The sequence below is a fragment of the Apteryx rowi genome, unplaced genomic scaffold (genome assembly GCF_003343035.1).
Source record: "Apteryx rowi isolate R43461 unplaced genomic scaffold, aptRow1 scaffold_505, whole genome shotgun sequence".
Lineage (NCBI taxonomy): Eukaryota > Metazoa > Chordata > Aves > Apterygiformes > Apterygidae > Apteryx > Apteryx rowi.
Window position 1 is genome coordinate 110,262 of NW_020450767.1, and position 24,791 is coordinate 135,052.

A 24,791-nucleotide genomic window follows, 5' to 3' on the forward strand; every position below is an offset into this window, starting at 1 on the left:
GGCATTTTTTGGTATATTGGTCTCCTATTATAGCATACACACAATTATTTTCAGTTTGTGAAGTGTATAATAGATGACTTAATATTTACACTGTATACCTGTAATGTTAAAGCAATGACCTGCATGTGAAAAAGTCTTAATGCCAGAGCAAGTTTGCTGAAGGTGAACACAGCTTGCAAAGATTAATCTTGCTTGAATTTGTGGTACTGCAGATAGATGGATAAAGTATGGATGGTACTTCACCCAGATTTTAACTTCTGTTAATACTTCAGCCTTCTCAGATGGGTGCCAAGCCTACTTACCCACTTACCTTTGCTCCTTGCGTTGAGCCTGAGGTCCCAGAGGAAGAGGGGGAGAAAGGCACAGTCAGCTTTCTGCCTCCTTCAGGGTGCCCTGAGAGCCTGCAGCCCTTGGCAGGGAAAGCTGAGGTGTTGATGACAGAGCAGTTGCATCATGCCAAGCTTGGAACTTGCACCAAGTTCCTAAATATTTAATTTCCAATTTAAGTGCTCAAAAAAACTGGTTTAAAAGAAAATGCCAGCCCGTAATATCTGACTTGAAGCTATAATCCCTGCTTTCAAGCATGAGTRTCAACCTGTGCCTTGGAAAAGTTAAAACAGATGCAATGTCAGTAGATAGCTAGGAAATTAATGAAATAAATAGAATTAGCTTATGAGGCTGGACAACTCCCTGAACAAACTTAAATTTTTTTTCAAAGTAAAGTACTTGGTCTTACTGAGCTATAATATAGAATGACAGATTAATTTCCTTATACATAAGAAAATTCCAATATCTTTCCTCCACAAAGACTAGGGTGGAAAAGGTTACAGAAAAAGTGATCCTTTTCTTAGGGGAAATAATGCTAGTTAAATAATGGCCTGTGCAGGGCGTTGGGGAGGAGAAGGTGCCTAGTCTCCAGCAGGAAACAACATGCAAGTAATTGGATGCTTAACTGGGGTATTAGAGCTGGTAGCAGAACAGGAACCACCCACTGTGCCTCTTTGGATGATTGCCCTTCTCAGGCTGAGCAAAATGTTAGACTAGGCCGCTGTGAAGTTCATCTTCGTTCTTACGTATTCCAGCTCTTGCAGGAAACTCTACTCCTGAGACTGAAAAAACTGGCCAAATAAAACTACATGTTCCCAGAGAATGAACATGAGCTTAAGGTGGAAGGAGAAGCAGATTTGTTGGAGGCCTGGATCAAAYGATAAGCAACTAACCTGAGACTAGCAGTGAATGGCAAGAGCCTGCCTGCCACTGTAGAGAAGGTGAGCGGAGGTAGTCCTGGAGGAGGCGGATGAAAATTACTGAGCAATTTGGATCAGCCTGGTAACTTGCAATCTGGTACCCCATGCAGGCAAGGTGGTAAATGCTTGTGCTAGCGCTGGAGTTTCAGGCTACTGACAGCAACAGACAAGGGCTTTGGTTGCTCCTGGAATGAAGATATTTTTACCTTGCTTACAGGTAAAGACTTCTTGCCTTCCCAACTTAACACTATTAGAAGTTTTTTGGCTGCATTTTTTTAACCTGGATAACAAATTTTACTAGACACAAACCTTCTTCATGTTGTTACACTTCCTTGCTGCCATGGCTGAAATTGCTCTAGAGCACCAGACAAATGTTCCTCCCTGTATGAACTGAATTTGAGATGTCTGTAGAATTGTATCAGTAAAGCTGTGTTCTGAGGAATATAGTTCTTGTATGCTCACTTATCACAGAATCACAGAATCGCTGAGGTTGGAAGGGACCTCTGGAGATCATCTAGTCCAACCCCCCTGCTCAAGCAGGGTCACCTAGAGCACATTGCACAGGATTGCATCCAGGCGYGTTTTGAATATCTCCAGAGAAGRAGACTCCACCACCTCTCGGGGCAACCTGGTCCAGTGCTCTGTCACCCTCACAGTGAAAAAGTTTTTCCTCATGTTAAGATGGAAGCATCTGTGTTTCAGTTTGTGCCCATTGCCTCGCGTCCTGTCGCTCAGCACCACCGAAAAGAGTCTGGTCCCATCCTCTCGAAACCCTCCCTTCAGATACTTGTACACGTTGATAAGATCTCCTCTCAGCCTTCTCTTCTCCARGCTAAACAGGCCCAGCTCTCTCAGCCTTTCCTCATAAGAGAGATGCTCCAGTCCCCTAAYCATCTTTGTRGCCCTTCGCTGSACTTGCTCCAGTAGTGCCACATCCCTCTTGTACTGGGGAGCCCAGAACTGGACGCAGTACTCCAGATGTGGCCTCASCAGGGCTGAGTAGAGGGGGAGAATCACCTCCCTCGACCTGCTGGCAACACTCTTCCTGATGCACCCCAGGACACCATTGGCCTTCTTGGCCACAAGGGCACATTGCTGCCTCATGCTTAACTTGGTGTCCACCAGCACTCCCAGGTCCTTCTCCGCAGAGCTGCTTTCCAGCAGGTCAAGATGCCACAAGTGGTTGGATCACAACCAATTCTAGTACTTGATACTTAGGAAGAGCTAGTGATGAAAGCAGTTCACTTTCAGCTGTGTGCCAAAAGCATATATCATGACCTAGGAAACTTCACTAACATTAGCACCTACAATCTCCCCATGAGTAAGAGAAAAGCCAGGATATAGGCTCATAGAAAAACATTCCTTGCTTTTCTGCAGTAACAATACTTCCATTTTTAGGGCTTCAAGAGAGGATAATTAGATTATCTAACCTGACTTTCATTCTACAGAAGCTATTTGATTGTACCACATTTAGCCCTGTAAGTAAGTAAGGCTTATTTTTTCCATGAACTCCTCCAACTAAAGACTTGATAGTAAGAGATGGCAAAGCCACTAACTTCAGTTGTTTTAAGGACTTATATTCAACTTGTGTATAAGGAAGGACTTCAATCTGGCTGCTATTTAGAAATTTTAGATGGCCATCTTCATTAAGCCTAAATGCTAAGGTCTGCCTAAATCTGGAAAAAAAATGATTTAATTTGCTCACATACATACTCTACTTTTGAAAGTGTCAGTCTTTCCGGGAGGCTGGAGCTCTTCCCTGTCCTCTGTTAGTCCAGAGGCACTAACAGAACTGAGACCTGGAAACTGCAGTTGCCCTTTTCCAACACTGATTTCTTCTCTCCACTGGGATACCAATGCTTTTCAAAACTGAGGGTACCTGTTCACATGAGGAGTTCCAACCCGTGCCGCCCCCTTTCCTAACTTGCCATGGCTGTCTAATACAGGATCTGCTATACCAGAAGTCCAGAATTTCCCTTATCTGAACTGCAAAAGCTGATTTGCTTTAACAGCGACTTGCATTAGCCTGTATACAGGAGGCCAAAAATGTATGTGGGCAAAACTCATATGGGTCAAAAATCACAGGGTTCTGCCCAGCCCTCTGCCCGGTGTCTGAGCACACTTTGCCATCTCGAAATGAAAACAAAACATTTCACACATGCAAATGCAAGCGCATCAGAGATTCATTGTAGAAACATCAGGGATCTGCTTCAAAATTACTGAGCCTGGCCCAGCAGTACATGGAATTGGGAAATAAGCTGCAGCCGCAGAGAGACAGTGGGAATGAAAATATGATCCTTTTAAAGACAATGTATTTCCAGCCAAACCACCTTGAGTTTTCCTTTAATGTCTTCATGACAAATTGAAACCTCAGGACTAAATGGATCTATTGCAGTGGTAAGGAAATAAAATAGGCCACTGCACGATGGCTCGAAGTGGGAACAACACCCTCCCTCTCTCCCTTTGGTCTCGAGCAGGCTCAACAAGTCTTCAATCACTCGGGCATGTGGGAGACAGCACCGGCGTTGTGCTTGATAAATTCTGTCCATAAGCATGTGCGGTGTTGACAGCAGCAATTTGCCTCCTCTGGGAAAGGGAACTGCAGTCCATTACTGGAGCAGATGCACAAACATGTCATCTGTGCTTCCTAGCCAGATAACAACAGTAAGGGCAGAGAAATGTCATCAGTATTTAATGGGAATTTCCATCACTAGCTCTGTACCTTTGCTGCGTTACTTCAGCTGCCCTTTCCAGCATGCATCAGGAAAATGTAACTATAAGCAATTTTTTTTGAATTCTCTCTTGCTTCTGTTACATGCATGAAATTGGTAGCTGGAGTTCAGACGGAATTTGCACGATCTTTAGAAATTTGATGAAGGAAAACATTGATATCCAAAGCTCCGGAAGCAGAAAGGTTTTTTTAAAAACTGAAATACAGAAGTTTTCCAGCAGTTCTTTATTCATAACGTAGGCTTAAGCAATCATTACAATGTAGAAGGGAGACACACTTACAGCAATTATTTATACCAGTTTAGAACAAAAAACTGCACAGGGAGAGGTCAACTCTCAGTACAAACTAGCAACTAAACCACAATAATTTACCATTAGAAACATTTTATTTTTCAGCTGTGACACTGCTTTTACAATATGCAAAAACACAAACAATAGAACTATCCAAAGTGTTTTGTCACATTCTTTCTACATTGAATTTGGCAACATTTTATATTAAATTTTACTGATTATACTAACGTTTAAGAACTAAACAAGTGAAAAGCTGTACTCAGGTACAGTTACATCCATTTATTTCAAAGGTTTAAATAACACTTTTAACTATTGAGATTATCTCCTAGCAGTTTTTGTTTATGCAAAAACCATCTCAAAGCCTCATTTGCACAATGCATCAGCTACTGTATCAAGATTGGTGGGCTACACCACAGGCACTACTGTTTATTATATTCTGTAATAAGGAGCTTGTTTTTCAAAGAAAGGAAGGTTTAATATTTGCTAAGAATCATGCCTTTTTTTTGCTTTTTGCTTTTAAGCCATAACAAAAAAAAATGTTAGCAACCACAGCAGTGTAAAATGTTCCATCAAACACAGTGACTACACAGTTACTAGAAGTTTCACATCCAATGCAGTTATGTATTAAAGCATAAGAGGTTATGTAGGCAAGTCTAGAGCCAACAGAAATCTGCAGAGTGCTTGGTGGAAACTAGCCCCTTACACAGTATTTGCTGCGGGTTTAAGCAATCCCAGGCGTACAAGCCTGCACCCGCCCGCACGCGGGGGCCGCATCCTTTCGGACCGCCTGAACGCACCGCGGGGGCTGCCCCGGCGTCTGCATATTTCTCTCAGCTTTAGGAGACGGGTATTGCAGCAATAGCTTACTGTTACTTTAAGGAAAAAATCCAACTCTTATAGCTCTATCAACAGCGTTCCAAAAAACATGACTTAGAATACAAAAAAAGAGAAGAGAGTGGTCAGACTCCCAGGAACACCAAATAAAAAACAGTATCTCTCCCCACCCCCCACCCTTCACCCCTTTCTTTGCAGTATTTAATAAAAGCCAATCAACTGCCATTTAAAAGAAGGTAAGAAAAACAAGCCCCTGTATTGGAAAGAAACATTCGCGGCTTATTAGATCACAAGCTGGTTACACCTGTCAAATTGGTACGTTTTCTCAAAATATTTGGGTTTTCCAAGGTGCCCAGCCTGCTGGGCACAGTCAGAAAAAGGCATTTTGATAATATCTAAGAACTCCCTGCTTGAGTTTTAAAAATGTTTTCACATTTGTAACTGCCTTAAGCCTGTCGACCTTGTTTGTACTCAGTGAAAGGATGAGCGGAACGAAGTGACGGTGGAAGAACCAAGCCTGTACAGTTAAGGCTGCATGCATGTGACTGAGAGTTGTTGCTGTGCAGTCCAAAAGAAACGTGGAAAAAAACCCAAAGTCTTCAAAACACCCTACAAAACAAAACACTGCAATCCAATATGGCTTATTCTGATGCATTTACCATGAAGCTACTAGTAATTAATCCTACTAGCCTACTTTTGTGCAACAGCATCTGCTATTTTGATGGCATCTCCCTCCCCCCACTACCCCCAAATACTCTACACCAACTGCAGGCTTCTTCCTTGCATTATATATTGCTTTTATTATCAATTTTTATTCCTGCTTTTCAAACTTTTTAATACTTAAATGAGGATCTAATTCCTTACTGCTTGACTTAAACTTTAAAATAAGTCCCACTGTTTTTGTTTTTTTAACCTCACTATTACAAGGCGCTCTACAAAAGCTTGCAAAAAAGCCAAATTCATTAAATCCCTTTGCTGAAGTTAACTACTCAACATTTTTTTTTTCTCCTATGATTCAAAACTTTACAAAGAGTTATAAAAAAGGTAAATGGGATTTGGCACCTTCAGAAAAAATTAAAAGTGTAACTTAGATCAAAAAAATGTGGAAACAAAATCATTGATATTTACAAATTAAAACACCAGTGAAGATTATGTCTTACTATGCTCTTTCACCTTGTTTTCTTTTAGAGTACTTCCAGACTGTCTGTTACCGAGTATCCTAAAAAATTCACTGATTACAGATTGGAATGGATAGAGACAAATTGGTTTTCCTCACAGTTCCTTCTCGGCGACTAGTACTCCGACAGCTGTTTCGCTCCTAGGAAATACGAGGTGCTGAGCGATCGTTGGTGGTCGTCTTCTTCAGCTTGACGCCGCGCCGGATGGCGTTCAGCATATCTTCGCCTTGCGGGACATCCCCAGGACTGAGCTCCCCGGGCTCGAGCTCCGGCTGGCCGGCGGGCGTCAGGGCGCTCACGCCATCCCGTTCGCTCTCCTCCCCCTCGCTTTCGGCAACCGCTTGCCTCTGCTCCTCGGTAGCGCTCAGTTTCTGGCTTGGCGGCGGAGGGTTGACRGATGCTTGGCCACTCCACGAGGAAGACGGCATGCTGGCGACGCCTTGCGCGCCCTCTCCGGCTGCCGGAGACTCGGGACTCTGCTCAGCACATTCTTCCGTCCCGGCGAGGGCTCCGGGCAGCCCCCCCGGGATATCGGGGACCGTCGGCGTTTTGACGGGAATCACCGGCGTCTTGATCGGAATGGGACCTGCCCCGATGGTACCGCGTCTGACAGAAGGCTTGGTGGAAGGGGTCCGTCGGATGGTGGCGACGCCGGGGGTGACGATGACGGGTCCGAGCGTGGTCGGCAGACCTGCAGTGGAGGCAGGACGCTTGGTCTGAAACATTCTGCGATAGGACTGGCTGATGTCACTGTTTCTTGGGATGGTGGAAGATTTGTCAAACTCTTGCTGCTCTGTCTCCTGGTCACCACTCACAGAGAAATAATCATAATCTGAAACTGATGCCAAAAGACACTGTTAGGAACGAGCTGGAGAAGACAGCTGCGTCGTGTCATTTAAGTCTGAAGTATTTGCATGTGTATGTAACCTAAAAAGCCTGGAGGTCAATACTAATTAAGAAAGGTTTCACCTCTAGGAGGAAGAAAGCCTGAAATACTGTGATCAAGACTCTCATACTGAGTGACTGAAGCCAGGCCCTAAAGCGGTTTGAACCTAAAGCTGCAGAGTGCCAACGTCTCTCACGAGAGAGAACGAGGAACTGCACCCATTCAGTACCTTCTCTAAAGAGAACTAATTGAGTAACGAAGACTCAATGTGTGTTACCAAACAAAGACTTAAAACCTTCAAAAACTGCATCCTATAAGCCATATGCTACTACTGTAGATACAAACATTTAAAACTGTCAGTGACCAAAAAGTGTATTTCAACGTAGGGCATTGTGGGGCTTAGGGGACTGCGCACTAGTGATGTCAGCAGCAAATATGCTTATTCCGCAAACAAAGTAAATCACACCTATCTGACAACTCTGAAAACTCAGCCTGAGCATTAATAATTACATGCGGGTCCTTCCTCTCCAGACAGCTCAGAGCCAGGCGAGGCCTCTGCGAGCCCTGCCGCCTTCGCAACTGCACAGCACGACCGATCGCAGCTGAGCAAACACCACGGCTGCCGAACCGCGAACACCATCAAACTCGGCCTCTCTCACCTTGCTGCTAGTTCCGGAAACAGGCACAAAAAATTCAAGACCTTATTGTAAGTTCCCAGACATGCCCAGTTAAGGTCTCCAATGGATTTTTTCCCCAATTACAACGATTTCTGCTTATGTAGGAAATAAAAGCTCATGAAGGGAAACCAAGAGCAGATTCAGAGTTACTGACAGAGCAAGAAAGCAAAGTTTATGAGTGCATATTTGCTAAGACAATAGCCCGGAAAGGATACTGCCGCCACAAGAAGTGTATGATGCAAACCCAGTGATGTTCTGCTTAACCCATTAAATATAATTCCAGCATTCTCTTTAAAATATGATAGTATCCTTAAGCTAAAACCCTTTCTAGTAACATAGCATAAAATACAAAAGTTCAGTGCACTATCTAGCAATCCAAGTCCCTATTCAGTAAATAAATCCAGACTGCATTTCAAGCTGGAAAAGACTTCAGGAACGTGAAGTCCATCCCCTTCCCCTCAGCTGCCACCTTCAGGGCCAGTGACGGCTGCGGGAGCGCTCTTCCCCGCTCCCGAGGGGTTAGCGCCCGCGACAGCCTGCGCCACAAACGCCCAGGAGGAACGGCGCTTGGACAGCAAGTGAATACAAAACCGGGCACCTTGAGACGGGATGGTGTCCTCCGAGCAGCACGGGGTTGTCGTCTGGGTGCTGTAGCCGCTGGAGCACTGCAGGGAATCCCGACTGCTCCTCTGCGTGTCCAGCTGGAGGCCTCTCGTCAGGGCCAGGGCCAGCTCCTCGCAGGCCTCCATCTCCTCCCCCTGCTGCACGCGCACGAAGGAGAGCCACTGCTTACACAAGGTTCAGCCAGTCTTCACCGAGGTTTTAATCATCTCCCCTCCCAAGCAGAGCTTGTCATCATCCCAACCCAACAGGATTGCGTCCAACAATTTACTACAGTTTAGAAATGGGGGTTTTTTTGGATGCCTTTAGTTCTACAAATGCCGATATCCTCAACAGCATAATCTCTCGTGCCCACGCAACGTCCGCCCACCATACCAACACCACGCAGGTCCCACCCGTTGCAGAGAGATGTGCCCACGCACGGTGCATCAGAAAAGCACCAGCAAGGAGCTAGCACGCCCTTTTCCTCCGCGCCAAGCAGCACGTTCAAAATCTGAGCCTCACCCTTGTGGTGGCCGACACCGTCATGCTCCGAGGTCTCTGGGCCTCCTCAGCGGGCACCGCTGCTCCGCTCTGGGCTCCTCCGTTAAGGTCCGGCTCACGCTTTTCTTTGCGACGTTGCAACGTGTTCACCATTGGTTGGTCGTATGGGCCGGGTTTGGCCCAGTCCTAAGGAAAYGTGTTTGTTAGGGACAGCTTATGTTAGTCACTGTACTTTAATTATAAATAAAGCTATATAATAGGACAATTTTAATGCAACAGATTTATGCATCAAACTGGAGGTGCCCTTCTGAATCAGGCCAGATGTAAATTAATTTTGAAGATATTAAAAATGTTCTATCATAAAAAAAACTATCTCCTTTATTAAAGGGAACCTAAATTTCTTAATCTACCTAAACTTCCTTATATGAAGATATTTAACATTTTAGTGTTATAATTTTCTTTAGATGAAGGTCCATTGTGTTTAAAGACTGTATATTTCAGAAGTTCAAATGAAGAAATCACACATGTAAACTTGCACACAGCAGCAAATACACCTAAGCTCCCAACCAGTGATTTAACTGTCCTAGGTGTATGCAAGTTCTAATATTATGTGTTGTTATGCATGTTGACAACTTTGAAAAATTAGTCCTAAACAGATTTTTAATACATATTAGAGGTGCAAACTTACTCTGGGTAATCTCCCAGYTTACTTACTAGCTGAAATCTAGATTAGAATAAGGACCCGCACTGAAGAAAGACTAACTTCACTCTGAATTACTGACGCTGAATTTGAAGCAAACTCCCCAGGCCACTGGGCCTATATCCACTTCGGGCTCTATTAAGCAAAGTTCTGCAGCTGTCTGGAAATTGCACGTTGTGCACAAAGAGCAGGATTCATCCGGGACCCGTGCTGGGAGCCAGAGTCGCCGCGAAGCGGCAGCTCCCCCAGCACTAACTGCTAAAGGGGAAAGCCCAGGCATGAGCGAGTCTTCCCTCACCAACACCAGTGGTGCCTTAAAAAATATATATAATAAAAGCAGAAGACACCTCACGCCCCACCGCTGGCAGCAGCTGGCTGCTGACCAGCCTCCGCACAGCCTTGTGATTAAATAATTAATGACAAGCTACGAGCATACTTTAGATTTTTACTGACACGTGTCTCAGTTGAGGATATGGCAAGTACAAGGCAGCTGTGCAGACAGAAGCCACTTGTGTAGATGGATATTTCAGTTTTATTAAGCCATGCAAAACTCAGCTTTGCCTGAACAGCTTTGTCTTTGCTGTGTTTTGCTGCAAAGTGTTTCTAGCATGGGCACCACTAATAACACTGGAGCCCGCGATCACCGTGGCCACCCTGGGCATGTCTCAGTCTCCAGCTGCCGGAGAGGGAGATTTGGGAGTCTGCAACGAGATACCTCTGGTTTTACATTTACAGAAAGGTCCCACCAGGGCGCACAGTGCGATGCCTGGCAGGGAGGGCGTCCAGGCTAGGGCAGAGCAGAGGTGCTGCGATGCAAAGAGAGACCCTTGCAGATCCAGCTGGAGCGACGCAAGGAAGTTACTGCTCTCCGACATTTGGGACTGTATGCCCCGAGACACCACAACGAGCTGCGTGAGCGCTTCCAGTCTGGAGAGCACAGCATAAATCAATACCTGCGTCCAGCAACTGGGGACAAGTGACCTCTTAAACCGCTCCGGCTGGGTCTACAAGAGCATGCCCGCCTGTGGCTGCGGGAGGGGCGACGTGCAACAGCTCCAGCAGGAACATCGTGTTGTTCAGTGTATGATTGCCCTAAGCACACGAGATGTCAAGCCCGCACCTCGCTGCTCGCGTGAGCGTGCTAAACCAGCTCTTCTCGCTGAATAGAGCCCAGAGTGCTTTCAACAACGTCACGTTTGCTCCAGACTTCCCTATCTAGGTGTTGTCAGTTTTAATATATTTTAGGAAGTACCAGAATAGACAAGATCATTCAGAAACCCTACCCTTATTTTAGCTCCCTATATGATTACCACCATGCAGCACCCATTCAGAGTGAGGTTAAACAGAGCAAATCGACAGGCAATTACAGGGATCGAGGGACAGCAACTGCCGCGAGCACAGTGCTGGTAGGAGGAGGTGAGGACGGCCGCGACAAAAGGAGCACAAACCTTCCAGCTAGGGATCTTAGATGATGGCAACATGCCTGGCCCAATGGTGTAATAATGAACGTAGTCTGGAAGGAGGGCTGAGGGAGCCCGAGTCCACGCGCGGGAGACAGGCGGGAAATGAGGGAAAGGACCTGCACCAACTGAAGCTACGGATGGGTCACTTGATAAACTACAGTGATAAAACCCATTAGACAACTGGAAACGAAACAAATAAAAAAACAAAAAAACAGAAATTAATATAAACAGAATGAATATGAAAATACACTGCGACTTTGATGCTCTAGGAAAAAAAAGAAAAAGCTTCTGTATCTTAAAACAAACCAAAAATTTGCTTTGCTGCAAATAAACAACAGAAAATTGATACAATGCTTGGTTCAGAAGTGAGATTGCTTGAAAATTGTTATTTGGTATAACAAATTTCAGACATCAGCGYGGCAGTCATTGTCGCCAGGCCCAGCGGCTTTGCCTTCTGTCCATGGAAGCGGCACACCGTGAACGAGCCCTGACAGTTTAGCTGCTCTGCAGACTGGGGACACAGAAACAAAACATGTCCAATACTGAAGGCATTTGCAATGGTGGTGTCTATTCTGTGTAACCAGACAGAGAGGAAAAGCATACGGCCTTCGAAAATGACGTTGTAGCCATGCGATGGTATGGAAGGAAAAAAAAAAACCAGCAAGGATTTACCAGATGAGAATGGATACCGCTGTCACTGTCTCCCCCAATTTAGAGTGTATCCCCCATGATTTATTCCAACTGTGCTCTAGCACCATGCATTTCTTTATCTTTTTTAATTTATTTTTTGTTCAAAAAACACACCCAAATTCCTTAAGAGCATAATGCAGGCTACCTAATGGGAAAGAGGGGAGAGCCCACAAACAGCATGACCCGGACAAGCGGCCCCTCGGCAGGCGACCAGCTGTTTTTAGGCAGCGTTTCACAGTCTCTTTGAGTAGAAAAGGTGGATGATGAACTTTTAGAAAATTTTATCTCTTTGCAAAACCCCAATTTGTAGTATCCCCCATCAGCTAGTTTAAAGGGGAGTGTCACCGTGGTTTATTCAAACATATTCGCTTTTCAGGGAGCGTGTAACAGTTCCTATTCTCATCTCCGCAGGGAGGAATCCTGGCTGTGTCCCATGCACGCTTGTTGTTCGGATGTTGCTGGGTTTGGGTAACGAGCTAATAGGTTTGTACGTCTTTGAGATGAAGTTTTTCACCTTATCTGTGGAGGCCCAAGCCCCCATGGTGGAGCCTGAGCTGACTGAGGTGGGGGAACTGCACTCGCTCACTGACTGGCAGGTTTCAGAGGCTTCGGAAGAGGCAGAGCTGGACGAATTCTGCAGCGTAAAACAGCACCGCAACAACGCAGGGAGAGGATACACAAGCCATCGAAAAGAAAAAAACACAAACAAAAAAGAGACAAAAAGCACATACACAGAGACACACATAGGAGAAAGGGAAGGATGAGAGAAGCAGAGGGTTAGGGTTAAAAAAAATCAATTATATACTGCTCAAAACCATTGCTAGTGTTCAGGAAATCTATAAGAGAAACAACAAGCCCATTGCTTAATGCGAGAACTTGCCACGCTGCTGGCGAATGAGGGAGTTGAGGGATCTCTCGACTCCTCATTGCAATTTCAGCGGCTCGGTTGTGTTAGGCATCTCAGAGCAAAAAGCTGAGGGAACTGAGGAAACCTACAGTCCAAACATGCAATATACCATGACAACCAATTCATACAGAAAAGCGGGTTGTCCACACTTTAAGGACACAAAGTTTAGATTTACAACATGGAGCAGCAAATGCCGCTTACATCCACAAGTTCTCAGATATTTTGAACTGCAAAAGCGCTTGTGAAAGCTCATCTGAGTTTGAATGTTAGGGAACAGAGAAAGAAACGATACTTACCAAAGCTGGAGTTTTCCAAAGTGCATTACCCGTATGCATGTGCCTCTGCAGGCAGTATGCATACATTAAAAGTACCCTAACTCACACTTTTCTGCCCAGCAGTCACTATGAAGGTACCCGTTCTCTGCCGAGCGCATGAGTGGTGGCCTGTGCCTGCCACTTGCTTCCTCTTAACAGCAGAGATGGAAAGTATCAGGGACTCAAAAGGAGAGGGGAGGAARAGCAGGACACCGAATGTGCATACAGGCGAAACACCTCCAAACATTCAGCTCCTAGCAAGCAGCCCTGACTCCTACGCGAATAAGCACGTGGACCATTTTGCTAAGTACAATGCTATTATATCTCTCCCTCTTGAAAGCGGCATCACCCTCAGTAGAAGTTTTGGGTCCTTTGAAATCATCAGGAATACAGCCTAAGTTGTCAGGACAGCAACGAGCTCTGCTTGCTGTCAGAAAATCCAGCACCACTACAATTCATCCTGTTGTAGTCCAAGACCTGTAAAGCAAGCCTAAGGATACTCCTGGCATTTTATGACAGTAGAGACAAATGGCCGAGATTTCCAGAAACGTGCTCTCATACTAGGGTTGTGTAGCAAAGCCTCTGATCTCAAGGAGAGAAATGTTGAAGGGCGAGAGGAAAATCTCATCTGAAATAAAAATGTCACCAGTAACCTTAGGTGAGATCTTGCAGTAAGTATGCAGATAACATGATAGCTGGATAAAAAGTAATGTAGAGGGAGAATAGCTGCTAACACCCAAAACTCATCTCACAGTCCACTAAAAACTACACAGAAAGAATATATGGCTAACTGCCCAAGTAAGAGGAGATGTTGGTCTCCTGAGATGGGACACCATCGCCATAAGGATTCTGGTGAAGACTGCTGGGGCTGCTGAGAAGCCAATATAGGATCAGCATCTTGAGCTTATTAGTGAACTGTGGATTTGGGTAAGTGCTGTGCAACATCACAAAGGTAAAGACAAAGGCAAAAAAGAAAAAGAAAAAAAAGAAAAGGCTAAAAGGATGCACATCCTGTCTTATGCTGACAGCAAATCAGATCTGCAGGTGACTTCACAAGTGTCTTCAGGGGACGAGCAAGCTCAGCTTAACAAGGCTGGTACTCAAAGTGCAGTAAGTGTTGAGGTGAACACAAGACAGAAAGAAATTGCAAAAAAATGACATGTAACTATTAAGCACAGAAGTGAGAAGTATCTACTGGGGTACTCCGCAATGCAGTGGTTTGATGTTTTCTGTAACTTGTCACATTCTTCCTTGATTTAAAGAAACACCCATTACAGGAGAAAAAGCTCTAAAGATAATGTAAGTGTACCTGACAAACATGAGCTCCAGTTGACTCTGTCACAGTACACTGAGCAGTGAGGAGGCTGATTTTTGTCTATCCTTAGAGAAAAACACATTTTAGGAAATTCTTTTTTGCTCTAGAAGTCCAAGTGCTGCCTAACATTCTAGGCAGCTCAGCAAAAGAAACTATCCAAAAAGCCCCATGAGAGCACACACTCTCATTCAGAAAAAACTGAGAAAAATGTAATTTCAGAAATGCTTTCTGAAACTCATGCTCATAACCYGAAAGAGCTGTTGAAAAACCATCTGGGGTCTAAGTATTCTGCATGTGACAGGACAGTGAAAGAACCTGTGCTCCAAATGGCCGTATCAGGCCAGGTTGTTTTCTGCAGATGCCTTGATGATGACAAGTGAGAGTTTGGAGTTTACACCTAAAAGACTGTTCCTCTTTACAAGCCAGAAATTTCAGATTATGTCAGGCAATGGTGGAAATGGGTCATAAAAGGGTTAGCAATAACACCGCATAAAGCAAATAAAGGGAAAAAGACTAAAACTGCAAATTCGMGATTTTGCTCAACTTACTTGATATAAGGAGAAAAAAAGACTGGAAACGGTTAACTTGTTACTGCAATAAAATGGGCTTTTGCTCTCTTTTCTACCCATGGGTAGACTGGGATACAGACAGTAGATGGGAAGATACCTGCAATAGCATCCTTGTGATCACAAGCTGGGACAGTTAAATTGACATTATTCAGCTATATGCCAGCTGTGGCAAGAAGCAGGTGACTTTTTTGGGAAGCACAAGCAAACCTGCCACCGCTCAGCRGCTGCGAAGAGTCTCCTGCCCAGCACCCCCGATCAGCCCCTGCCTCCTCTCGCCAACCAAGGAAGCAAACCTCCTCATCCCTCCTGGTCCWGGAGAGGAAAGAAAGGGCTCCCCCAAACTTCATACGGCCGTTTGCAACAGACATAACTAGGCAAAGGATGAACCAAGATACCATGGGGAAAACCATCGTGGCAGTGGAAGGAAAGGCAAGACACGTTGGCAGGGAAACGGGGCCTCCTTGTCTTAAGGAATTCACCTGGCACAGGCCACGGGAGGCTCAGGTATCGCTAAAGAAGGATTACAAAAGTGAGAAAACGATGGAGAGGGAGGCAGCAGAATACTGAACTCCTGAAGGAAAAACGTAAAAAAGCGCCAGTGAGGCGAATGCTACCTGGATCCGACTGCAGAAACTGCCTTGAACTGAACAGTGGGGAAGCACAGACCACCCTTCGCTTCTATGCAGAAGCGCCGAGAACAGGAACAGCACAGTCGCTGCTGGGGCAGAAAGTCTCCGAATCCGAGCGCTCGCTCTAGGTGCGCACACCTCCTGTGCAACATGCCCCCAGGGAGCACACGCAGGCACAGGCAACCCCGCATCTCTCYGAGTGAGAAACTTCACCAAGGGATTTTTTGAACTTATCTGTTGAATCATTTTTAAAATTAAATTCTTTCATTTTAGCTATTTTGATCACAGGAGCTTCCCCTCCCCCCCCCAAGGCTGCAATAACTGTGGTTGTACTCAGCTCTCAAACTATCTAAGAAAGAGGTTAAAGTTAATAGTATTAGCAGAAACCTAAAACAGTGCTTTGCATGGTAACAACCAGTTCCTCAGATGACCATTATACATAAGCAGTCTGATAGCTGGTGTCTCAGACATTGTCCTATGGCTCGTTCTTCAAACGTGTCCCTTTGCTTGGTGTGGCATACATGAATTCCAGTGAGGACATAAAAAAAAGCTACATTTTGGGCCACCAGACTGTATGATTTTAACTTCCATCGATTGTCCCACTAACCTATAAAAGGACAGCAGCTGTCTCAGATCACTTGCATCCTTTGTTTGCTACATTTTCCATTCAAATATAGTATTGCTTTCTTAACCCTTTCCCTTCCTCATATAATAGACAGAGCTTCCTGGGCAAGGTTTCCCCYGGAGACTGATCCTAATGAAAAGCCTGGTCCAATATCCTTCTGAAATCAGTGGAAGACTCAGCAGTTACCTTTCAAGAAGCTGTGGATAGCAACTCAAGGTCACTATTCGATTTCTCTCATTTTCAAGAACATGTCTCTACCGACCCCTCTTCTCTAATCAAGAACAAACCCATGGGAAACTTATATAGAAAGGAAGTTTAGGAGAAGCAAACACCTGGCGGTAATTAATGCACTAAGATGCATTTCTGGTTTTGTTTAAGGTCTAAATTAGGAGCATTTCTTAATTTACATGGAAAATTGAATAGTCATAATAAAATGAAGTTAAAATAGGGGAAATAGTTTATTTCAAGCAATAGAATCTCCTGAAATGCAAAATCTTATCAGCTTCCTAATTTCTACATGCAGAAACAAATTCACATCTAGTTTCCCTCCACTTCGCTATCTAGGGAAAGCTATTTCAAGAATATTCTAACAATAAAGACTTCAACAGTCCTCTGCAATTTGTCAGTTCTCTTTTCCTCCTTTACCTGCTTCTTTCTCTTCATCTAACACCTTGCTTTCATCCCCATCAAGTCAGGAGCTTTAAAATCCAACTGCATAATCATTTTCCGCATTATTCCCACAATGCAAGTTCACTCCAGCTCCAGYGGATCCTTTTATCATCCTCCTCCTAAATCAAACACAACTATACTAGGATCGTACTACAACTACTACTACCACCCCACTACTTGATCACTCCCAGACCTCAGTTTGTCTCCCCCATACGCTATGTGTAGGTTCAGCAGCACTAACCAGGTCGGATGTTCACCCAAGAGCTACTCTGTGCTCCCAACCAGCAAGTTTGTCGCACGGGCTTTACACTGTTCAGGTACAAGCCACAGGCAACGCTGACCTCAAATCCGGCATTTAAAGAAGCTGTTCAGCTCCAGGAAGAGAGCTGTCATGCTCTTCAGCTGTTCAACTATACCCAAATGCACTGGCTTAATTAAGATTAAAGCATTTTACAGTGACCTTTCCAAATGTACAGCTGTCTGGTAGGGGCTAACACCTTCACTCCCCGTTACGTTAACAACAACGCTGCAGAACGGAGATCGCACTAAAGCGGAATAAGGGCATCACAGCCTGGGTTTATAATTGCTCTTTCTCCTTTCTTCTATGCAAAGCGTAACAAAGAGATAAAGACTTACTACTCGAGGACTATAATCTGAAAAGCAGTCTTCACTTTGCCAGTCATCTCTCCTCTGGTAAAGTCTGTATCTTGTTTGTTTAAATCCCTAGTTATTCCTTGCTTGAGAGAGTTTCACTGAAAATTAAACTGATTTTATTCAGAAACCACAGATAGGGAAAAAATGTCTAAAATGTAGGCGAGAGCAAAAAACTCTCATATAGGTCTCATAGTCTCACTCACATAATTTGGGAATTTTGTGGCCCCCTTCTGCTTTTTTATTAAAAGAAAAGAGGCTTTGCTGCTGCTAATAGGTTCCAAAGCATGGAGCTAGCAAACATTATCAGCAAAGCATCCACCCGTGCAAGATATATAGCTTTTAATTTCCTTTCCTGGTTCTAGGGCTTGCTTTGCTGCTTTCCCAGCATCACTACTAGAAACAAGGACATCAGTGTTTTAGAAACAGTCAGCGGCCAATATCGCTGCTCCTCCCCACCCGCCACCGAGCCTCGAAAACACAACACCAGAGGAAGCGCTGTCAGCTGGTTAGAGACACACAACATGGAATACGCTGTAAATTGAACAGCTTTTCAGGAAGCTCACGATCACAATTTTCTGTCAGCACAACACACACATTTTACTTAGTGCTGAACATACAAAGCAAGACACTTAAGCGCAGATGAAGCAGCCAGGCAATGATCTGTTACCTTTCCCTCTGTGCAAAGGTATACAGAACTGGAGACGTACAGAGCACATACCTATTCGTTATACCAACACACTACACTTGTCAAGTCCATGCCACGCTGCTGCAGCCTCCTACAGCTCATGAATAGCTCAAGTGATGTTTGGATCAGTTTGCAACTTTAGGGATAGTGTCTAAAGTGAAGTAGAAGCATRGGAACAAGGTTCTTAGCCGGGATAAATCAGCATGACTCCAACTTTGGGGATGTTCTGCCAGCTGATACCAGCCTAAGCTCTCTCCCCAGCTTAACAGGGGAACTTGCAAAGAGAGATTTTTTTTTTTTTCCATGCTAAGGACAAATGCAAAGTTAAATCTTCATCTGCAAACATTGCATCATCGTGCAGATTACCACTTTTTTATGCCGGTGCAGTGGATACTATGAAAACCAAAGACGATGCTAGCAAGTAAAACTGATGCATGTATCTTAAAAGTCAACTTCCTTACCTTGTTACTATTCCAGTTTATTTGTTCTCATTTACTTTTTTGCATTTCACTTAGGTTAGCCATAGCCCATCTAAACAAAACATTCATTTAATTAGTCTGCACAAAGTTCTAAATCCATCTGTTTCAGGATGTCGTCTATAAAAAAATAATGCCGATGTGTCCAGATTGGGGACACTGCAGAAGACGTACATGTTTGAAAACAAAACATTTCTATTAAAATGAAAGAGATAAACAGAAAAAAAAAATGTCGAGCTTCCCTTGAGAATCTGATCCAAGCCTGAATGAACCAGGGTTGTTCTGGATGATATCCTAAACATTTCACTAAGTGCTGCTGACTAAATGTTTCTGCGAGAAACAGGGGAGTCTGTGTGCTGTCAAAGGGGGTCTAGGAGCAGCCGAAGCACGCAGATGACACTTGGTAACTGGTAATGCTGAAACTGGCGGCTGTTTACTGAGTGCGAGAATTAAAGTTATAACTGGCTACAAAACCACCTACTCCCCAGCAGACGAAAAAGAGTACAACTGCATTTACTAACTAAAAGGCAATCTTCTCTGGTGACCACAGAGTGTATTAAAAATGAGCAATACTCAGCAAGAGGAAATGAGGCTCACCTCGGACTGTGACTAAGATTTATGACRGGATTTATAATGAGAGTTGGCAATTCAGCCTCAATTAAAAAAATACTGCAGTTGCAATGTGTTTTGTTAAAAAAAAACCCAACCCAGAAAACAGAATTCAGGTGCTGAAAGATAAGTCAGGGATGCATGCAAGCCTCTGCCTTCAAACCGCCAGCAAGTTTTTGTAGGACAGTTGCCTTGAACAAATTGAGAAAAAATTTCCTTCTGCAGACCAGAAGACGACGTTATGGAAAAGTTTCACTTATCTTGACAGTGAAATCCTCTTAATTTGACTGGGTTCAGKATATTATCCTATTTGTCCTAACAAATGAGTTTGCTAGGAGTTCCATAAAGAATCAAAAGTACCATTTATTTCTGCAGAAATCTTCTTTCTGCAAGGAGCTCAGCAGAGGGCCAAAAAGGACAAGCCTGTCTATAGAAAAGCACATCCCCAAAAGGCGCAAAACCAGTTTCACATGATGCTCTGCTAGTGGTATTTTGAGGATTCTGGGTCCTTTACAGGGGTCCATCTGGAAGGAATAAAAGTAGTCATCCTGCTGCCAAAGCCACCAGTGTCAATACCAGCGGTCACAAGGCTGTTCTGGCATGGATATTTGTCCATTAAGCAGCAAACAGCCACTTGATACTAATAAATTGCAATCTGTGTAGGATTATTAACTAGTAACCTCAGTGGGTGAAGTGAATATTGATTCCCTCCCATATGGTGAATTTCTCTTGCTCTTTCTCATCTGTACACATCTGAAAGTTAGGTGTCTAGGACCAACAGAGAAACCCGTAACCCCTAGAGAGTGACTTGTCCCATCCTGCAGCGCTAACCGCCAAGGGAGCATCAAGAGGTCACTCCAACTAGAGGCCCAACTTTTAGATGAATGAAGTTCAGCGAGACTTATCTTACCCTCGGTGCTCGACCTGACTCCAAAGTACCCCAAAAACCACRTAAGATCCCTTTGCGAAAGGTGAGCCAAGCTACAGTCTCCAGCTCACTTCTCGTTCTCATGCTTGCACGTACCTGGTTAGGTGCTTCTGGTGGCATAGGGGATGGCGATTTGGACTGGAAAGCATCCTGGGACATGAATCCAGAGTCATGGGAGGACACACTGGACAGCCTCATGGGTGCCTGCTGAGGCAGATTGGAGCTGCGATAGCGATAGTGTGAACTAGGTGAGTGCGAGTGCGAGCCACTGGACCGGGAATCACTACTGTTAACGCTGTTCAGACTGCTGTGAGAGACAAAAGGAACAGAGAAAGGAAAGGGGAGAGGAAAAGACAAAAGGGGAGGGGAGAGACCCATATACAGTACAATTAACATTCCACGTGTTGCTAGCAACAGGCAGCATAAACCGGAAAAGAAAAAAAAAAAAGAGGTTGACAAAATAAATTTAAATATATATATATATGCACATATATATCAGTAAAGAATAATAAGCAGCTGCAGTATCCTTTGTGACCACAGAGAAAATGGCACTTTACCCTGAATTTCACTCAAATGATCTACTGTAACCCAGGCACTAGGAGCTGAAGGCTGAGTCGGGTCCAGAAGAGGGGATCACTACATGCCCTCCCCAGCCTTAACACACGTGCAGCCTCCACATGGCCACAGCTCGCTTCTACTCCTAACTCCTTGCTGCTCTTGCACTAAGGGCCAAATTCTTACTGGGATCCCTGCAGCAGGGCGTCGAAGGAGTAACAGGGCATCTAAGAGGCTGCATCTGGGCATGCGGGTCCAGTCAGCCAGGAGGCCAACACACGAGATTTTCTGAAAGCATCACCGAAACCCCACACTTCAGAGTGCCTGCAACCAGCTTCGCTCGCATGACGGCTCTCTACCAGAAAAAGGCACGTACACTGAAGTCGCACCTCTCGGCACGGAGCTTCAGCTGGAAAGAAAGGTGATCAAAGAGAATTAGAACTCCCCGGCTAGGAACTGCGAAAGAAAAGATCCTGAATCGGAGAGACTGATTTTTCACCTCTAATATCCGTGAGCGATGGCAACGACTGATCAGTCACAATGTGGGAGCTTTTAAAGTTCCCTTTAGCTGTAGAGGTGACCGAGAGGGACTAGCAGGGTGCGTCAGTCCGAAGGCAGATTCCTACTTTCCTTGGCAGAAGCCTGCCTCCCAGCTAAAGGGATGGCTCTATACGATACATGGGCAAGGACTGCACCTTCTATTCCCAAATTTCATGTACAAGTAAGACGTACAAGTCTGGTGCAGATGAAGAGGAGCACTGCATTTTTTTATCCTTACACAACAGTCTCTTGCCACACAGGTTTTACTACACAAGAAGATGAGGTTGATTAGGAACAGGTGATGGATTTCCCAGCCATTTTCTTTTACAGCTTTAGGATATTGCATCTTTAAGCCTGTGCTCAATGCTTTAAATATGCGTGTTTTCACATATATATAAAAGTATTGCAATTTATTTTATATATATCTGCATGCAGAGGCAAGTACATACATATAAGTAGTCATGTTCACTTGTTCTGACATGCTGTAGATAACTTTGCTCATACACAGGGAACCTCTAGTACATTATTCATAAAGCAAACTAAAAGGTAATCATTTGAGAGCAGCTACAAAGGTGTTAGAGCAGAATACACAATAGACTATCTTCCTTTTCAATAAAAGGAAACAGTATATTTAGACATCAGGGTACAGGGGTAACATGCTAATAAACTGTTTTATGAGAGAAAACAGTTTTTACAGAGAAAGCATCGACAGAATCCAAGTGTTCCAACATATTTGGGGACAGCATTAGACAGCACTAAACAGTCAAAGAACTTGTATCAAAAAAAAGCATTTCCATATACCAGACTGATAGGGTAATCGATAAGGATGTTTTTCCTTTTCAAACACTAACTTACTGATTAGTAACAGCTACTTAGAATAATCTAAAAAGCCATCATATGAAAAACAGAAAAGGAAATTATGAATGAACAGTGTCAGAGCTTAGATCGGTACAGCGCTCTCTGATCTGACATGGGTTCAAGAGAACTGAATCAAAAGCATCTTCAAGTTGTCTTGAGTTCAAAAGTTGTTCAGTCATGCCCATCCTTTTTAATATTCTCAGTCACACACGTAAATGGATGAAGACCGTGAGGGATTGATTTTGTTAAGAGTTCTTATTTAAGATTTAATTATGCACATAAATCTGTACCACAGTCTGAACTTTCCTCCCTTTGCCCCCAAAGAGGTTAAAATGAAGTATTACCCATCTGCTTACCTGCAAACACTAGATTTTCTGGACATGGTAGTACTGGGAGAGGATGGAGGAGTCTGATAAGACCAGCTGTAATCAGAACCTTTCAAATCTAAAATTACCTGATGAAAGATAATCAATAGTATCAACAACTTGGAAAATCTTTTTTCCTATTAATAGAAAGAATCTGCTTGTCCCCAGCACTCTTCACCACAACAAGTTTTCAATGTCTACTGACCCAGCCTCATTTTTCTGCTAGAATTAGACTGTGTATGTTAAAAATTCCTACGCAGGGTAGTCAGCTTCATCCTTGCATTTCCAAAAACTAGCATACTTCAACACTACGGCTGCTATCACAGAAGGACAGTTTACATTTGAACAGAAAAATCTTTAAAAAGTAAACCTAAAATTTAATTTATTTCATCCATGTTGTAAGCTGTTTTTTCCTTAAAAAAAAAAAAAAAAAAGAAAACTGTTATAACCCTAGTGTTTAAGAACTGTCCCATTAAAAAACCCTCAAAGATACAGTATTAACTCACAGCAGAGATTCCCTCCTTTATACTTTTCAGTCAGCGCTAAGGTGCAATAAGAACCATGTAAGAGTTCATGCAGCAGAGTTGGAGTCAAAAGGCCTATTTGGAGTCAAAAGGCCTATTTGGAGTCAAAAGGCCTATTTGGAGTCATTTAATAATACATATTTTTCTATGCGTTTTAAGGACAGCATGGGAAAAAAGCTCAAATGTTAGAACCTGCGGAACTATCTAATCTCAGCAATGCTGCTGTCACCATGCAAGAGAGGGATGCTCAGATGTAGGGGGAGGAGGTGGCACCCATTTCTCATGGAGCCTCAATGGAAGGTGGGCATCTCCATATACTTCAGTGTTACAGCTACCATTTTACACTGGGCTGYGCAAATATTTCAGGAGCACTCAGCTGGTATTTTACAATCAAACTGTTAAAACTGCTCATGTTAAAAATGATCTTGCTTCAGTAAAGCATCTACAAAACCTAATGTAAAGCCACTAACTGCTAGCAGTCAATATTTCTCACGACACTTAAAAAAAATAGTACAGGCTGAAAGTTGAAATATTTTCCAGGTAACAAGAGCTAACCTGTTCACTTGAAGATGGCAATTTGTGTGGATCCATGGTGAGACTTTTCAGGTCATCTGATATGGTTTGTAAATGTGTTATTTCTCCTAGCATTGATATTTCTTCTTCCTGAAGAGACAAACCAGCAAGGCTAATCATGGCCTCGGTTTTAAAAATGACACCCAAAACACAATACACAATCTTTTGCATTTTGCTGATGACTGTAGTCCTCAACTCCAGCGGAGCTGCTTTTTCTTTGTCCATAAATCAATCACTACTTATGAAAGAGGCTTGGAAATACTCATTTACAGAGTTTTATGCCTACTTTAAGATTGCTTAAGTTCTGAGGCTTAGACATCCTCTCTCTCACCAATGAGATAAATAAGTCTTAGTATTCTTTTGGTCACATCTTCAGAAAAAGAGAGTCATTCTCACTGCATTTGGACTAGGTTTATCCCTTCTATGCGTACCCACTAACGTGCCTTAAGGATTTTAACCCTGCAGGTAAACAGGGGTTAAATTCATACTTCTTGCTAGCTTTGGAGACTTTGACAAAGGCACTATACAGGTATAAAGCATTACCACGTCTATGATTCATASTGGCTCATACTACATCAAGAGCTAGCTCTACTCTGACAATATCAGCACCATAAGTTACCATAGCAATCTCTCAGCTACCATGGTAATTTCATCCAGGTGTTCTGAGTCTGCAATTCCCCTCCTACCGCTCAGCCACCAGCTCCCTACTTCTCTAACCATGGTTTTCTGCTGAGGCTGATGCTCTTTGTAAACAAGCATCAGGAACGTTTTCCCAGTACACTGAAGCCTCTTCAGAAATACACCAGGCTTACACAAAGCCACAAACGTTCCGGCGCTGGGCTGCAGACAACCTCAGATTATGAAAATATACTGAAGCCTTCGGAAGGAAATGAAGAAGCTGTCATGTAGGAGGGAAAGAGCTGGCAGAAAACTGCATGGAAGCAGGCTGCAATCTGTCAGATAATGTCATTACATACACAGGGGAGGTCTTGAAATATTTCAGTCCTACTGCTAGAGCAGGAGTAAAGAAGGTTTATATTAAAATGTGATGTTAAGAAAAAAGTGGTGGAAGCTACACTAGCAGTTCCTCAGGGCCATATTCGTAGGGACTCAAGGTCCACCCAAGTCTTTGTGCCCACTGTTTCCCTATGAGTCGGCTTGAAAGTTTTCAGCGTCTTTGGTCTCCGAATCACTCC

The 24,791-nt window shown here is 43.9% G+C and overlaps 1 protein-coding gene across 7 annotated transcripts in view; it reads right to left on the bottom strand.

Annotated features, from left to right (window-relative positions):
- Window positions 1-4,188: 4,188 nt before the first annotated feature.
- Window positions 4,189-24,791, bottom strand: part of MTSS1 (MTSS1, I-BAR domain containing) — a 120,947-nt gene continuing 100,344 nt past the window's right edge. The window contains exons 8-15 of one of the 7 annotated variants that reach the window (XM_026079934.1): window positions 23,578-23,685; window positions 22,490-22,587; window positions 20,277-20,487; window positions 12,315-12,434; window positions 11,096-11,290; window positions 8,969-9,133; window positions 8,442-8,604; window positions 4,189-7,118 (exon numbers count right to left, since the gene is read on the bottom strand). In XM_026079934.1, the coding sequence (XP_025935719.1) occupies window positions 6,421-7,118; window positions 8,442-8,604; window positions 8,969-9,133; window positions 11,096-11,290; window positions 12,315-12,434; window positions 20,277-20,487; window positions 22,490-22,587; window positions 23,578-23,685 (1,758 nt within the window). In that variant the 3' untranslated portion in view covers window positions 4,189-6,420. The remainder of the gene's footprint in view (window positions 7,119-8,441; window positions 8,605-8,968; window positions 9,134-11,095; window positions 11,291-12,314; window positions 12,435-20,276; window positions 20,488-22,489; window positions 22,588-23,577; window positions 23,686-24,791) is intronic. The other 6 variants (XM_026079931.1, XM_026079930.1, XM_026079935.1 and 3 more) reach the window with 6 other exon arrangements.